Source organism: Oryzias latipes, chromosome 3 (genome assembly GCF_002234675.1).
Source record: "Oryzias latipes chromosome 3, ASM223467v1".
NCBI lineage: Eukaryota > Metazoa > Chordata > Actinopteri > Beloniformes > Adrianichthyidae > Oryzias > Oryzias latipes.
In genome coordinates, this window is record NC_019861.2 from 30230534 (window position 1) to 30247735 (window position 17202).

The window sequence follows — 17202 nt, forward strand, 5'->3', positions numbered from 1 at the left end:
ACGCTGTATGAATCATTAGTAAACTGGGATAGGCTCCAGCAGCCCCTTAATTACCAAAGGATTGATGGATGCTGTAACATACCATACTGACTTCACTCGTGGGTTATTTTCCAAGGCTTCAATGAGAGATTCCACCCCTGTCCTGGTTATGCAGTTGTCCGTCAGCCTTTTCATAGCAAACAAGAATTATGTTTTTGATTGTTATAGCATTGAAAACAAAACGGAAAACATTAGTAAACTGGGATAGGCTCCAGCAGCCCCTTAATTACCGATGGATGGATGGCATAGATGCTGGAACTGTATCTGATTTATACAAGCTACTGGGCATGTGCATCTCTAATTACTCCTAAACACATATTTATATTGCTTGATACTGACTTCCTAATGCGGTCATCAGAGAATCCACATATTCCTACCATAACCAGCTCTTTGTTTTGCTTTTTCTCCCATCAATAATACGGCTGGTCTCTTTTATTCTTTAAAGAAGGGCAGTTGTAGATTACAAAACTAAATTAAAATACCTCTGTTGGCCTGCACAATAAATGGCAAATGTATTGTTATCGCAATATCAAGCTGTGCAATATGCATATCGCTAAAGACGGTTAAAATGGCAATGCATGGTTACCTTAAATATGCTAAAACAATCTTATGGCAGTTTGTAGTATTTAATGAAAAAAACAAATCCCTTTATGTGTTTGACCAATCGAATAGACTCCTTTATATCATAGACCAATTGGATGGAGCCCTTTTATGTTAGATTTTTTATGTGGGTCATTTGGAATATATTTTTGTTCACTGTTGCAGTGAAATGGAAATTATGTATTTCCTTGTTTAAATATTTGTTCATATACTGCAAGTTATATCATCATCGCAATATTAATCACTAATATCGCATTTCGCACGTTTTCCTCATCATGCAGCCCTACCTCCATCCTTTAAACATGACTCAAGAAAATCGATTATTTCCCATGCTTGTTTGGCTCTAGTACTAATTTGCAAAGATCAGAGAGGCATTTTTTTAACTTTAACTTTTATTAAACCAGATAAGACATCCACATGAGAAACACCTCCCACAAAAGTCAACAGCTTATGCCATAAGGAAACAAAAAAGAGAACAACAAAATAGAATAAAAACTTTAACAAATGCAACAGCATTTTCATCGAGATTAGCTGTTATTCAACAAGAAATTATAATAAAACCAAGTGAAATAGCTTCTGAGAGTTGCATTTTTTGAGAACTAAATGACAGGGGGGCAGCAAAAAAGCTACAAATTCTGTCCAATTCAGTCCCACTTCAGACACATGTAACTTAAAAGTGTGAGGTACAGCAGCTGCTCAGTTTTTGAGGTACATGCTAAAATATTTGGAAGGTTTTGTTGTTGCATCTTTGCCTAAGAACCCATGCAGTTAGTTTGATCTACATTTAAAAACCAATTCAAAGTCAAGTAAACAGGACTGAGAAACAAAAACAGAAAAACTTTACTTTTTTTATCTCACAAGTCAAAGTGAGGCAAAAAGCTTTGCCTCTCTAATATTTGACTAGTATCGTTATTGGCAAAATTTAAAATCATCAATACAAGCTTTTTCATTAGTAATTGCACCTCAGCTAAAAGAACTGCTGTTTTTATTATTGATAATAACAAAAATAAAACTGTTTTAATTAACGGATACAATTACCCCCCACCCCTTATGAAATGTTCTAGCTCTGCTAGTAGTAAACTCATACAAAATTCCTTCAAACGTAAGGTTTTAGGTTGATTTATTTTGCCTGGGAGATCTGTTACTTTAAGCCAAAAAGGGAAGAAAGTGAAGATGTGCAAATGTCATTCATGGTTCTTAAGTGTGCTCATCCATACGGCAGTTGTACGTCAGTAAGGAGTAGCAGTTACATTGCAAAAAATATGTAGTTTTTTCAATAACAGGCACATTACATCAAAAAAGAAGCCTTGGTTCTCGCTGATTTAATTCTGCAACGTCCTCAGAGCTGAGCTCATTGCCTCTTAACCTGGAGGAGGAAGGACACACAAGTCTTCAAAACATATCAAACAAGTGTGTTTGAAAATTTAAAAGACAGTTTATTGGATAGAAGCACGCCAGAGAACCGACCACATTCAATTCAGCAGAACTCTGTGCAGTTCTGTTGCTGTAACATACCATACTGACTTCACTCGTGGGTTACTTTCCAAGGCTTCAATGAGAGATTCCACCCCTGTCCTGGTTATGCAGTTGTCCGTCAGCCTTTTGGTAGCAAACAAGAATCGTGTTTTTGATTGTTATAGCATTGACAACAAAACTGGAATTGTTGTTCACATTGCAGCTGTGTTTGATATTTACCAGAGCTCCTCCAGTGATGGGCTGTTCCTGATGACCTTGGAGAGAGCACACGCCCCTGTGCTTCCAACACCGTTACCCACGAGGCTGCCAATGCATCCATAGTTTTCATAAACCATGAAGCCAATGGGCATTTTTTTTTAAATGATGCACATATTGTACAGGTTCGTTATGTCATTTATACATATCTTAAATACAAGTATTACCTGAGCCATACCAGAGATGTGCTGCTTTCTAAGGCATTGGCAATGACCTCCGCTCCTTCATCACCAATCCGATTTCCCCAAAGCCTTTTGATGCAAACAAAAAAGCGTTGGTATAGAAAAAAAAATGTCAGCAAGACAGTAAATAGACATGTTTCCAGTAATGTTTACCCTAAATACATGAGAGAGCCGTTCTGTTTCAGTCCCTCTGCCAGCAGCTTTGCCCCATCGGCTGTTATATTATTGTTGCCCAGCCTGAAAAATACACGTTTGGATGCATCAGCTTTTATTCTGCTCCATTCACAGCCTATCCAAACAGCAACTCACCTTAAAGCAAGGAAATTCTGCTTGGTCTTCAGAAGGTGGGAGAAGTGCTGGGTGCAAGCATCAGTTAGTCTGTTGTTGAAGAGGCTGGAAAAACGCAAAGTCACAGTAAGAGAAGACTTGACAACACAGCAGACTTGGAGATCAGTTTGAAAGTACATACGCTATTTTCTGGAAGCTGTCACACTGCACACCTTTGTCAGTCAGTTTGCGAATACCTTCATCTGTAATGTTGTTATTTCTGAGGCTGACAACAGAAAAAAATATGCAGAGTTAAACTTTAAAATGCTCATTTTTATGTTGAATGACATCAAAAGGTAACCTTTGTTTTATTTACCAGCAATATCAGGGGTCTGCAACCTTTGACCTTGAAAGACCCTAACCAACAATAGCTGACAAGTCCCACCTCACCATTTAGAAAAACTCACTGTTTATGGTGGATGTTGTCATTTTTTAGAAATGAAACTTCAAATTATTTACAATAATAGAAATATGTATTTGTTAATTTTTTACATACAACAGTTTAAACTACTTTGCCTTTTCGACAGCCCAGTTCCTTTCAAAATAAGTCACATCCTGTGTAAAAACAAAATCCTCTTGCTGCAGAAAATATACTTCATTAAAAAAATGTAAGTCAGTCATTACACTTTATATTATTTTATATTTTTTTATGATTGTGCACCTTCATCTTTTTTCTCCTCTTACTATCAAATATAAATATGACAACATCTGTGTTGAATCCAATAAAAAGTAAATAAAATCTATACTTGTAATTGCAAAACTAACTGAAAAATAACCATTATTTATTCAGATACGTTTCGTATTTCTTCAAAGCCAAAATGCCCCGTGTGGCTCCACAGCCTCAGGTTGCAAACCTCTAAGCTCACAAATATGAAAATATGAAAAAAGGGGGATTTATACATTTTACTTACTACAAGGAGCTACAAATGTGCAAGCAGGGAAGAAGCTGCTCCACTCCAACGTCACCCACAGAGTTGTTGTCCAGATTAAGACCAACAGGGTTCTTTAAATGCTGGAGCACAAAGGCGAGGGCAGTGCATTCAACAGGGCCAATATTACAGTACGTCAGTTTTAGGTGGTCCACCTCCAGCTTACTCATAGCATCTTTAGCAATCTGGCTGTCCTGCATCTCGTAGATGCACTTGATAAGCCAGACAAAGTGAGGCAACGCATGCATGCTCTTTTTCTCTCCCGGAACGGGTTTGGGGATGGACCGGAAATGCCTCTGCATGCCTTTGGACAGGCTTTTTACCACCTGTCTGCCTTTCTGCTCCAGAGCAGCGCCGGGGCAGCAGTGGAGCCACAAGTGTTTGTGGCGCTGGGACAGCAGTCCAGACACAAAGGTGGCTATGATCTGCAGGTTAGGTGTTTCTACTGCATTCCTGTCATTCTTCGTAGCCCAGCTTTGTTTGTCCGGCAGGCAGAGGCCAAAGCATGTGCTACTTTTCTCTGTCATGTTCCACAGATCAAAGAGTTTGGTGACAGCTGAACGCTCAACGTTAGGCGACAAAACAATGTGAAGAGCAGCAAAGAAGCATTGTATTGTTAAATGCAGGAATTCGTAACATTTTCTGTCAATTTGGGAAACATTTCTGCTTTGTGTAAGAAAGCCAGTCAAGAGTTCCCCTTCACCTACATTACACAGCTCTAAATCTGTGCTGGAAAAGACGTAACATGAGGTAGATATTCCATCAAAAGCAAGCTTCCCAAGGTGCAACACCGTCTCCTTGTGCTCCTGCAGCCAGCCTGCTCCAATTGGGTTCTTCAGAAGATGCTTGTGTTGAAAAAAGTGCTGTAGGATCATCAGATAAACATCTGTGAGGGTTTGAGGTCTTCCCTCCCCACAGCCAAGCAGCTCTTTATGACACTGGGAGACTATCCAGCAGAGAACTGGACTATGACACAATCCCAGCAAAGCTGTGTTCGCCTGCAGAGATTCTAACACTTTAGCAGCTACAGTGGGATCTCTGTGATGTTGTCTCACGAAGGACTCAATGCCTGCTGGAGAAAAGCCTTTCAGGAGGACCTCTCTGCGAAGGTGCTGCTTCAAGCCGGGGCCCACTGCATCTGGACGACTGGTGACCACTTTCCACACCCCTTTCATCAGGGATCCTTGAATCAGGTTGAACAGAAGCACATGCACAGGTGCACGCTGTGTGGGACAGCACAGCCTCTGGTCATCGGAAAAGCTTTGCTTGAGCTCATCCAGACCATCGAAGGTGAAGAGGATGAGTTGCGGGTGATCCAGGATGAACTGGAAGATCTCCTCCTGCCCTCTGTCCGGCCAGCAGCAGTGCTGGAACAGCAGCTCCTGCAGGGATAGTTCTCTGAGCTCTGAGTTCAGCCTGCGGCAGCTGAACGGAAACACAAGGAGAAAGTCCCGAAGGGCGCTCCCTTGAGACCAGAGAAGGTGCAGCCTCTGCAGCAGGGTGCTCTTCCCACTTCCTGCCACCCCGGACACCAGCACCGTGTCCGCCTCCCCGTTCACTGCATCCTTAGGACTCACTATCTCCTCCAGGCTCACAGGTTTGTTGTCGGGTAACGCCAGCTGGACTTCAGTGAAGATAACCTCAAGAGGCATGTGGTTGGTCCTTCCGTACGTACTGAGAAAACAGGACTCTGCTGACACAGAGCTGCTCAGCTTCTCCTTGAATCTTTTCAAGACCTCTAAAGGATAAAAGAGGAAACAAAGTAAAGACAATCTACATTTGTGCAGGGGATAAAAATATCACAAAAATCTGACATTTGTCAGTCCAAAATCTGCATAGAAACTTTTGTCACTTCTCTTTTTTTATTTAGAAAGAGTGTAACCGTGTTTAAAATAGTTTAGGTCCAAACCACAAAGTAAAAGACAGAAATACCCCTGCTGGAAACCTAAAACTTTCACACCAACTCACCGTTTACAGCATGGCAGTCATTGGTCAAAGCAATTACGTGTAATCCACTTAGTGCAAATTGAATGAAAGTATATCTGTCTCATAATTCAAAATAAAAGTCAATACCCAAAATGCTTTTTCATTGTCACAATAAAGCTGCATTCGTTGACTCAATATTAAAAGGAAAAATCAATCCGCCAAACAGCTTTTTCTTTTTCGTCATTAACACCGCTCATTCTGTCACTTAATTAAAATGATAAAGAAAGAGGTATTTCACATTTCACTTTCAAAAAGTTTTCTAGTACATGTACCAAGATTCAATTAGATATATCTAATTTGCCAATTAATACGGATTAACAGAAATGCTTTTTCATTTTCACAATGTAACTGCATCAATTGACTCAAAAATAATATTAGAAATAAATCCTCCAAAATGCTTTTTCCTTTTTTTCTACTTCAACACCGCTCATTCTGTGGTAATCAAAGCGATAATGCAAAGAGGGGATTACATGATTGTTTTCACATCCACCGCTCAAAAACTGTCACATAATTCATTTCCAGTCAGCAGTTCCAGGGAGGAGAGATATGCTTTCATAAGTTTTGACCTGTTTTACAGAACACTCAACCCTTGTGCTATCTTAGATGACCCCACCCTTACATTCAGAATCATTGACGTGTTCTCCCTACCATGACAAAGGTGGATAAAGGTGACACCAGTGAAGATCACAAATCATTGAGGAAAAAAGGTTCAGAGCACTGTCTATTGGGTCTAGATGACCCAACTCCCGATGTTAAAGTGCCTAGGATAGCACAAGGGTTACAGAAATGTTGGTGTTTTATCATTTGAATTCATTTTTAAAGGTCTTTGTATGTAAATACGGACTTTTCTTGTACATACGTCTTTTTTTTATTCTTAAAGTCTGGAATTGTTTATTACTTTTGCACTGAAAAGTGTTTTATTTAAATTTTTACAACTAGTCATTTTTTCTTTTTTGCATTAAAATCTTATTGCTGATTTAACTTTATTAAGTCTTGCAAACTAACTCAGAATTAAACTACTCCTCACACGAATGGCAGAAAAAGAATAACAGGGTTACGCAGAAGAACAAATTAAATTTTATTTTATTTTTTTCACATTTGCACGTGAAAAATGGGATTAGTTCAGCAACATTTTAATAATTAATCATGAAGAAGATTCATCCCTGATGAGGAAATACCTGTGGTGTTGGTGAGCTTGTCCTGATTCGGGGAGGTTTGGGGTTCTTCACTTTGCTGACTGAACTGCAGCAGCATTTTTGATGCCGACTCGCCTTTGGACCCGACATGATCCAGAAGTCGCCTCGCCTGAACACAAGGAAGCACAATCAATGCACATATTTGTATGGAACATTGAACAAATCAAAGTTTTTAAGAACTTAAAAAGTAAAAAATGGAAAAAACGTAAATAAGTGGACATGCTTTTGTTACAAGATCAATCAACCAAAAAACATGAGAATTTACTCAATAAAGGAGAACTAGATTTCAGGTCTGATAAATGTGAATCACTTTAAGTGTTGAAATGGGTTGAACGGGGATGAATGAATGATTCCTGTTTGCAGACATGACAGCGCACACGAAAAAAATCCCTCACAGCTAAACAACAGCCTCTCACATTTACCTGCAGCCATCACCAAAACAATGTCAGTTGTCACCGTGTTGCTTATGTTTAGTGATTTTGCAGATGTTTGTATGCAAAGTGACTTAGAAATGAGGAACATGACGAGAGTAAAACTGACAGTCACTCATTTTAGGTTAAAAGTGCTTTAAAGAAAAATCTTAGGTACAAGAAATGTCGAGGAGTGGGTAGTTTTTTTTTTAATCTGTAAGAGGAGAACAGTCTTTGGCATGTACTTTAAAATTGTGCAACGGATAGAGAGTTGCATATCTCATTCGAGCTAAAGAATTAAGCTGCTGATCTTTTGTTGGGTGGTGCCAGGAACACCAGTTGTTGGGAAAGGTTGTGGGCGAGTGTCAGGGTTTAAAACACAAACAGGGCAGCCACAGTAAGCCAAAACAGAGTCAGAACATTGTCACTCACTCGGTGTACCCGAATTTGGTCAATTAAGTTTATAAATTCATGGCTCAGGTGCACCTAGAAGACATACAAACTAAGGTTTTTTACATCCCTGCTGACATCAAGAGGCCTTGTTCGCTCTACGCTTCCTTCAGAATACACAGATTTCAAGTATTAAGCAAAACTTTGGTAAAAAGTTTGACCTTCTTTAATTGCTCAGTTCAGTTCAAAGCACATATTGTCTCATGCTGCACAAAAATGGTTAGTATTTAAACAGAAGCGAGCTGCTAAAAAAACCCCACATATATTTATGTACTCTTTGTGAACTTTTTCTACTGGATCATAATGCAGTAAAGTCATGTTTATGTTCCTGTTAACAGCAGCAGGAAGAAAAAAAAGATGATATCTCACCACAGTCGACCTAAAAAATAAAAAGTGAAAACACTGTTTATGCCCTGAGTTGTTTGAAGAAGTACATTAGCTGCACAGAGCGTCTTTGTTTTAAAAGAAAGTCATTTGACCTCCTATATGAGCTTCTCTCAAAAGTAAAAAATATGTTCACATTTTGGGAAAATTCTAGTTTCTCTTTATATTCGTGTATATATCCATGACAAAAATGAAACAAAAATCATGTTATAAAAGTAGAAAGGACATGAAATTTCTCTTTTAATTAATTTTAATTTTTATGTCATGGAGTATTTATCCTATCAAACCTTTTCCAAGTCCTGGTAACTTTTATTACAGTTGTTTTTTTCTTCTACTTGGCACAGCAGAGAGCATCAAAAAACAGAGCATTAAAAAAACAAAAAGACACTGGAGCAGAAAAAAGATCAGAAAAATATAGCAAACAGTCAATTTGACTGCTATGGCCATTTGATCTTTATCTTTTGTGTGTTTTTTTTTAAATGACGTTAGAATAAAACATACACACAGTTTCAAAAAGTCAGGGTCTCATTAATCCATACGTTAGCAGGATTTGATGTAGCAAATTTTAAAAGCAGTTGAAACTCTCTTTAATGGTTGCTGGTTTACTATTTAAGTGGGCTGTTAGAGCTGCTACTGAGTGGAACTTCACCCCCATGACTATTAGAAATCAAATCACATATAAATCATTTAAGACACAGTTAAAGAAATGGCTCATTGACAATCAGAGCTGTCAACACTACGTACACTTCCTATCACTGATTACCCGCTACTATCTTGTCTTGTGTGTGTGTATATGTTTATGCATTTGTCCGATTTGGATTGTTTTATTGCCAATTTAATTTTAGGTTAACTACTAATTTTACTGAATGTATGGTTTAATATATGTATGTAATGTTATGTAAATATGTAATTTTATTTTGATCTTGTAAGGTGATTTTAACATCTACCCAGATAAAAAATTGAATGAATATTGACAGAAATAATTATTAATATGCGCTGTCCCTGTATCGAATAAATAAATAAAATCTAAAATTAAAAAAAACTCTTGAAAAATAAAGGAACTTTAAACCAAAGCAAAAAAATATATATTTAAACACTTTATTGTAATATTTTAATAAACAGTTGTAAAAATGCAAATACCTAAAGCCTGCCTACCCAATCAAGTCTTGTTCATTTGTGTTATCCTAAAAATGCTCACCTGCTGAGACGGGGTGTAAACAGGTAGCAGCACTTCATTAGCATCTGCAGAGGAGAAGTGTCCAGACTCCACAAGAGCTTCCACCGCATCATGAACGGAGCCCTGCAGTTTCCAGACCAGACTAGGTCTTCGTTTCAGGACCGTCTCCGTCCATGTCCTCTGAGTGACTTCTAGTTCATCCAAAGTGGATGAGTGTTCTAAGAAGCAAAGACCAGCCCCCTGCTCTTTTGGCAGAATCTGTTTGAGAGCAGCGAGGAAGAGCTCACAGGTGTCTGCACCCTTTGTGTAAACCAGGTCAAGCAGGTTTCTGGCATTGCTGTTCAGTGGTCTTCCTGTAACCTGTACGTTCTGGTAGTCCTCCCATGTGATCTCTTCCTGAGCCAGCAGTATATCCAAAATGCTTTCCAGATGTTCAGCTGACCCACCACTGCAGAGAGCACGCAGAATCTCTGTACGCTGCTTCAGCAAACGCTCCATGGCAGACGGGCTTTTTTCGCATCAGCTTCCATGCTCCAAGATTCCATCTTGGACTTGTGCTGCTCGCAACGCCCCAGCCTGCCAAACACAGATGTGATCATTCATGGCAAGAATCCACGAGTTTTACAATTCTCGCTTTACAAGTTTGCATTGGACGCCATAGGTAGACAAAACACAGCTCTTTAGTGATCTCTGTATGGCGTCCATCCACATGAGTCACATTCTGTCAAAACCTGAAGATATACTTGAAAACCTGCTATTAAAATATGATCTCTCACTACGAAATGTCAGCAATCGGGGCTCCTTCTCTCATTTGGGCGTCCTGAAACATTTGTTGGTGAGCCTCTGTCTGTCCTCTTCCTCATTCCACAACTGAAAGTGAAACTGGTTTTGCACAACTTTAATCAAAAGTAAATGTTGGTTAAAAAAAATAAAAACAGTTTGTCTGAAGTACTTCCCTGTTGGGGCGGATTTTGCAGCATAGATTTTCTGCTTAGTTCTATCACATGTAAACATATTTCTATAGCAGAAATGTGAAGGTTTCTTTATATTTTAAAAAAACTTTAAAGACAATGCTCATTTCTCCCTTTCTTTTATGTAAAAGCTGTGCTGTGTGGAACATGATCAAGTAGAGAGAAAGGTTTCAGAGACGAGGGTTGCAGTTTGATGCTGCGCCCACTTGATGGAACTGTTGCGTAATAAAAAAATCTAGCTGGTTTGTAGAGAAACCTGTGACTGGTTGACATTGGGGTTGACATATTTCTGAATTTCTGCAGCTATGTAGTTTTTTTTGTGCCTTTTTTATTTTAGAACCCAAACAAACTGTATGTGAAAAAAGGTGAATAGAAATGTAGTAAAATCAAAAGATGAGATACATAAATCATATTTTGCAATGCTTTTTCAATTTCTTTTTCAATTTCTTTCAAGTGGCTGGGATAGGCTCTGGCAGCCTTGTGACCCCGAAAGGGAACTAACGGAAGAAGATGAATGCTTTTTAAATTTTTTTTTTTTTTTGCTCCGTCCTGACCATGTGATTGTTTCGTTATCAGGCCTCTCTGTTCTGAAGGGAAACATAAATGAGCAGAAGAAATCAAAGATAGCTTCTTTTCAGCTCCTCACCAAGAAACAGGCAGCTCCCCCTTGGGGAGTGTAATGCAGAGTACTACCTGTAAGGCATCCTGTGTGAAACCTAAAGGGGGGATACTGTCATCTAAATAACAGACAGGAGTCCAGAGCAGCTTGAGAGACTTTAAAAATAAGGTATAAAGTCACTCGTGCGTCAATTTATTCAATTCAATTCAATTTTATTTGTATGGCCCAAATTCACAACAACAGTCGTCTCAATGGGCTTTGTATCGGGAATTGAAAAAGTGAAGCATGAACTCAAAAGGATCATGAATACATAGAGTTCATTAGGAAAAATACTAAAAGGAACTAACAAACTGACTAAGCTATACTGGCATCCCTGCCCTTAGACCCCCCTTCCTGGTAAGGAAAAACTCCTAAAAAACCGGATTCCGGAAAAAACGAAAACGATCATTTTAATGTTATATGCGTGCCGTATACATAATATAAAAGTTATACATCGGTGATACATGTGGGAAAAGTCTGTTGGACATACATGGAAAGCCACAAATCTGCGTGTGCATCGTGTAAAAATCATGCACAGATTTACTTATTGATTGCGTATAAACTACGTAAAATACACATAAACTGGGTATTTTACGTAGCGCAAAATGTACATAGGTGGCCCCTGTGCAGTTCAGTGAACCACCTCTGGGGTGTCCCTGCTGAAGAAAACAACAATGTAAGTGATTTTAGCTTTTGCACTTTATATAGACGCTGCTTTGAAAAAGAATATGAAAAACATTCAAAGAGCCCATTTTTCTGGGCCATTAATGGCACCTCCAGCTTCAAAAATTACCCTTTAAAAGAAAATGAGCTCTCCGTCTGTGCTGGCAAGTGCAAGAGCTGAAGGTCACCAAGAAAGAAGCTTGAAATGAAATAAGACGTGCCAAATTAAAAGATTAGCTGCCATTTATTCAATAAAGACATTAAAGGTGAGTTTAGAAAGGCAGGCATGAGAAAACTGACTCATAGGTTGGAGAGGTTTGTGTGTGATGGTAGAGAGAGGCATTAAGCTCTGGGAGTGGATGACATCTACTTTAGTGCAGACAGCTTCAGAGAAGCATGTGTGGGTGACTCAGTGTGTATCGGTGGGTGTGTCAATCAGGGGGCCTAATTGACATGAGGATTAAAGCTCACATCTAAGAGTCTGTGTTTTTTGCACAAGCAGCAAATGTGAACAAGTCTGGTCTCCAGTGTCTCCCCAAGGTTTGGGGTGCTGCGCTCAAGGTTAGCGCAGGCGCCCCGCTGAGCGCGCATCGTCTGAGATGGGTCCTACTTGTTGGACATTCATTATCAAACTCTGTTTGCTCCTTTCATCTGCAGCTCTCTGCAGCACTCAGCGTAAACTACTGAGGCACCTTGCAGCTTGACATCTCTCCATTCAGTCTGTACCTTAAACAGCATGCTGCCACATCAAAGAGCCACGGCTGCCTTTGATGTTGCAAAAAAGAAAGAGCTCCAATGATCTACTAAAAACCAATGCAACTTTCTGAAGCCTTGTTTTATTCATTTGCTATGTCTAGAAGTCTGAAGTCAGGCTCTAAAAGTCCAGACAGCAGATTTGGATTTTGCTTGCTGGATTGTCCTCTTTGCTGTGTGAAGCAAAGGCGAGACTCTTCATAATGCTGTGCTGAACGGGGAGTTTTTCTTCCGTGATCTTGTCCCGTGCTGCACCTTAAACTGTATGGGGAAATGTATTCCAACTTTAGGAAAAAGATGCAAATGCAGCGGCACAGTGAAGGCAGCTGCCCTGTAAACAGCTGTAGACATGCAGAGATGTAAACGTATACAGATTTCCAGGGGAATTTAAAGATGATGTGACATGGCAGCTCTTTTTAGGTCTGTCATATTCTACGTGCTCAGGTTTGTCCCTATAGAATGTAACTGTCACCATAAAAGAAAAGAAAAGCTCACAACTAGAAAAATAAATAATATTTCCGCTGTGAGTACTTTTAGTATACATAATCTCATGCATTACATCAATACTAAGTTCAGAAAACATCAGTTGGTTTATTAGGTCATTAGCTCTGTCATGGATGATTATTCTTTCAGTTTCACAAAAAGAACGTAATCAAGCAGGTGGATGGCTCAGTTGGCTGCCTGTAAGACTGTAAGCAGGGTTTGTTTCCCAGAGGCCTTGATGAGCTTCATCCAGTGTGGGTCTTTGGGCAACACCCTTCCCGCCACTACCTAACTGTGTAAGCTACAAGGGGGCCCAAGTTTGGGCCTCCCTGTGCCGGTCCCCAGCCTGGGTAAAATGCAGGGTTGTGCCAGGAAGCGTATCTAGCATAAAAACCTCTGGTAAACCACCTGTGTGAATCAATCAAAATTTAACTTTTGGCACTAGCAAGAAAAAAAAAAAATATGTGAATGAAGATTTGTGTTAATTATACTGCTACCACTTAAAAAAAATCCATCCTGCACACTTAGCTTCATTTTTGTTTAGTTTCTATTCTATCTTATTGTGTGTACATTGATGTGAATGTTGGTCCATCTGTTTGTTACTGTAAGCAATAGCTTAGTTTGTTTAGTATGATCTTTGTCTTGACTGCTTATATTTGTTTATGTATTTGGCAGTGGTGCTATTTCTTTATACTTCAAATCAAATCAAACTTTATTTATAAAATAGCGCTTCTCATGCACTTTGTGCAGCTCGAAGCGCTTTAACACTAAAAACAGTAAACACACAACATTACAATAAAAACCCCAACCCACCCTTCACCCTTCCCACTCCCCTCCATTAAACCACATGACCCATGGCTCCCACGTACAATGAAATATGACTATGTAACTGTAAAAGAATAAATAAATAAATAAATAAATAAACAAGTATGGCTTAGCTCTGCTGTGAGGAAACAGTATCTGGGAATCCTTTCATACCAGGAGCCAGCCCGGCCACCGGAACATCGCCACAGTGCCCACCCAGACCGGGACAACACCGGGGTCCCCCTCACAGCCAAAAGCTGTAAAATTAGACCCCAGCCGCCCCAGCAAGGGCAACAACTGCAGCAACAACCGCTGACCAAGCCGGCAATCCCTGGAGGAAAAGATCCCCTCAAGAAACACTGGGGCTAAAATCATAAGATGCTAAAATTAAAAACATAAAAAAAAAAAAAAAAAAAAAAAAAAAAACCATAAAATTGAAAATAAGATGCATAAAATTAAAATAAATACATAAATAAAATAGCCTATACTAAAACTAATAGAATAAATTAGCAGTTAAAATCAACTAAAAGCTAAATTAAAAAGGTGGGTCTTGAGCCTCTTCTTAAAAACCTCTACTGTCTCTGCGGCCCTGAGGCTCTCCGGAAGGCCGTTCCACAGGCGAGGACCGTGATGGCAGAACGAAGCCTCACCATAAGTTTTGGTCCTCACCTTGGGAACAACTAAGAGGCCAGTACCGGAAGACCTCAAGGTCCGCGAGGGCTCATATTTTAAAAGAATATCATTTAAATAAGAAGGCCCAAGACCATAAAAACATTTATAAACCATTAAAAGAATTTTAAAATCAATCCTGAAACGCACAGGGAGCCAATGCAGCGATTTTAAAACCGGTGTAATGTGTTCCCGCCCTCTGGTTCTCGTCAGAACTCGTGCCGCTGAGTTCTGTAGAAGTTGTAAGTTTGAAAGAGACTTTTTGGGTAAACCAGAGAGCAGGGCATTACAGTAATCTAAACGACTGAAAATAAAAGCATGCATTAGCACTTCTGTGCTGGCAAGAGAGAGGAACGGGCGGACTCTGGCAATGTTTTTGAGATGATAAAATCCTGTCTTAACGACATTTTTAATGTGTGGGATAAAATTTAGCTCAGAGTCAAAAAGTACGCCCAGGTTTCTCACACATTGAGAAGGTTTAAAATTATGAAGATGTGGTAAAATCATCTCTCTCTTGTCTTCAGAACCGATGATTAAAACTTCAGTTTTGTCCTGGTTGAGCTTTAAGAAATTATCTGCCATCCACAACTTTATATCTAAAATGCAGTTTAAAAGAGTGTTGACAGGTTCCAGGTCATCAGGAGACACGGCGATGTAAAGCTGTGTATCATCAGCATAGCTGTGAAAGTCAACGCCATGTCTCCTGATGACCTCCCCAAGAGGCAACATATACAAATTAAAAAGTATTGGCCCTAAAATTGACCCTTGGGGAACCCCACAGCTTATTTCGTGGATTCCTGAAGAGCACATATCCATACTTACATAAAAGTGTCGATCTGTCAGGTAAGAGTAAAACCACTTAAGAACATTTCCAGAAAGGCCCACTAGACTACTAAGTCTGTCTAATAAAATCTGGTGATCTACTGTATCAAAAGCGGCACTAAGATCCAGTAGCACCAGAACAGAAAGTTTCTGTGAGTCGTAGTTTAATCTAAGATCATTAACGATCTTTAAAAGAGCCGTCTCTGTACTGTGGCTTTTCCTAAAACCAGACTGATATTTTTCTAAAATTTTTTGGGCATTTAAAAACTCATGCAGTTGAGTAGCGACACTTTTTTCTATTATTTTACTTAAAAATGGTAAGTTGGATACGGGTCTATAGTTATCCAGATTTTTTGGATCTAATTGACTCTTCTTCAGAAGGGGCCTCACCACCGCCGTCTTACAGGCAGAGGGGAAGACCCCCGTCTGAAGAGAGCAATTTACTATATTTAAAAGCTCTGACTCAAAGAATCCATAAAATGTTTTAAAAAGTGAAGTGGGAATGGGATCTAAAAGGCAGGTTGTAGTGTTTACTTGGGATACAACTCGACCAAGCATCTCTGCATCAACCAGGACAAAACTCCCCAGTGTTTCTTCTGGTAAAGACAATGCTGGAGGTCTGTTAAGATCAGTGTACTGCATGGATGAAATGTTTGATCTTATGGCATTGATTTTACCCATGAAGTGGTCTGCGAAGTCCTCACATGCAGCATTAGATGATGGCATGGAGGACTTGTTGAAGTCTTTGTTTATTAAAATATCAATGGTTACTTTCACTGTTTCAACAGCTTAAAATGATTAAGTGATTAATGCTTAATGATTCTGACAGGTTCACCTTAATACTCGTAAAAGTCAAGACTATTCAAACCAAAACATGCAAAAAAGCAAACTAATAAGTGAATATTGAAATAGGGAATTATTGAAAAGTGAATTAAAGCAGTGAAGTACTCACATCTTCATAGCAACAGACAGCTGCAGCTGAAGGAATTAACTGAATTTTTTGACATTTTCCTTTCCTTGATAATTTTGTGGCTATAAGTGAGAGCAAATTCTTATAACAACAAGAAATGTGTATGTTGATGGTAAGAAATGTTAGGAATCAAGATTTCATTTCACACAAAAGAAAAAATAGAACATCAGTCCAATCATATCTAGAGAATTGACACAATGCGAATCTGATTAAGCTTTAATGAGAATGTTTGCTCCTTCTGACTCTAATCATAATTAGCAAAATTACATATCATAACTATATCTTAAATCATAGTTAACATTACATCTGTGTATGTAATTTTTTTTAAATTGTTTTCAATGTCTCATGATCATCTTTTACAGAACATCTTTTTAAGAGCATTTTTCTAAACATATTCCTGTTTAAAATGACATACTAGAGTTTAGTTTTTGATGAAGTCACATATTATTTAAAGAAATGTATATTGTTAAAACATGAATGTCTTGGAGGGAGACTGGAAATTTTGAAAGTGTTTCTGTCTTTTGACTGCATCACAAATCCAAAGCATCATGAAAAGTGTTTGCTCTAATATGAAGAAAAAAAACAAAAATGTTGATTTAATATTACTATTATCAATATTTGCAGCCATTTGTTGCATGACAAGAGTATTTTTTTAAATCAAACCTAATATTAATAATAAAGTAAAGGCGATTTGAACGTCTGTTGATAAATGGCTCAAGTGTTTTCTTCAAATGGGAAAATGCTGAAGCAGAGGAAAATAAAAGTTCAGTGCGCAGCGGAGCTGAACAAAGTGACCTCTCTCTTCAGAGCCAGTTTGGTGATTATAGCTGGAACTTAATCCAACTAATTAGAATTTCATCAGATACAACCCAGGAATAATCAGCAGTTAAAAGTGACGTTCAATGCAAATGGCCACCGGATCAAACACTGAACTTTCGCACTTTGTCAGCTTGTTTCTTAATCGAATGAACTTGACAATAATTGAAGTGTTTTATTTT

The 17202-nt window shown here is 38.8% G+C and overlaps 1 protein-coding gene across 2 annotated transcripts; it reads right to left on the reverse strand.

The window, feature by feature from the left end:
• Positions 1–1013: 1013 nt before the first annotated feature.
• On the reverse strand, positions 1014–10267 carry nod2 (nucleotide binding oligomerization domain containing 2). Of its 2 annotated transcripts, XM_004067440.4 has the most exons (11): positions 10188–10267; positions 9433–9987; positions 6973–7099; positions 3791–5546; positions 3022–3105; positions 2862–2945; positions 2706–2789; positions 2538–2621; positions 2335–2418; positions 2155–2238; positions 1014–2005 (listed from the first exon to the last, which is right to left on the reverse strand). In XM_004067440.4, exons 2-11 carry the CDS (start codon positions 9907–9909, stop codon positions 1933–1935), a joined length of 2937 nt encoding a protein of 978 aa, XP_004067488.1. In that variant the 5' UTR covers positions 9910–9987; positions 10188–10267; the 3' UTR covers positions 1014–1932. The 2 variants fall into 2 exon arrangements, 1 of the variants encoding a protein (XP_004067488.1); XR_002288979.2 differs by lacking the exon at positions 1014–2005 and having other exon boundaries at positions 2549–2621; positions 9433–10267.
• Positions 10268–17202: the final 6935 nt, after the last annotated feature.

Excerpts from the sequence above, each read along its gene's own strand:
- nod2 (XM_004067440.4), bottom strand. The coding sequence starts at position 9,909 with ATGGAGCGTTTGCTGAAGCAGCGTACAGAGATTCTGCGTGCTCTCTGC. Across the intron at positions 5,547-6,972 it reads CAAGCTCACCAACACCACAG|AGGTCTTGAAAAGATTCAAG; the intron begins GTATTTCCTCAT and ends TTTATCCTTTAG. Across the intron at positions 2,622-2,705 it reads GGCTCTCTCATGTATTTAGG|GCTTTGGGGAAATCGGATTG; the intron begins GTAAACATTACT and ends TTGCATCAAAAG.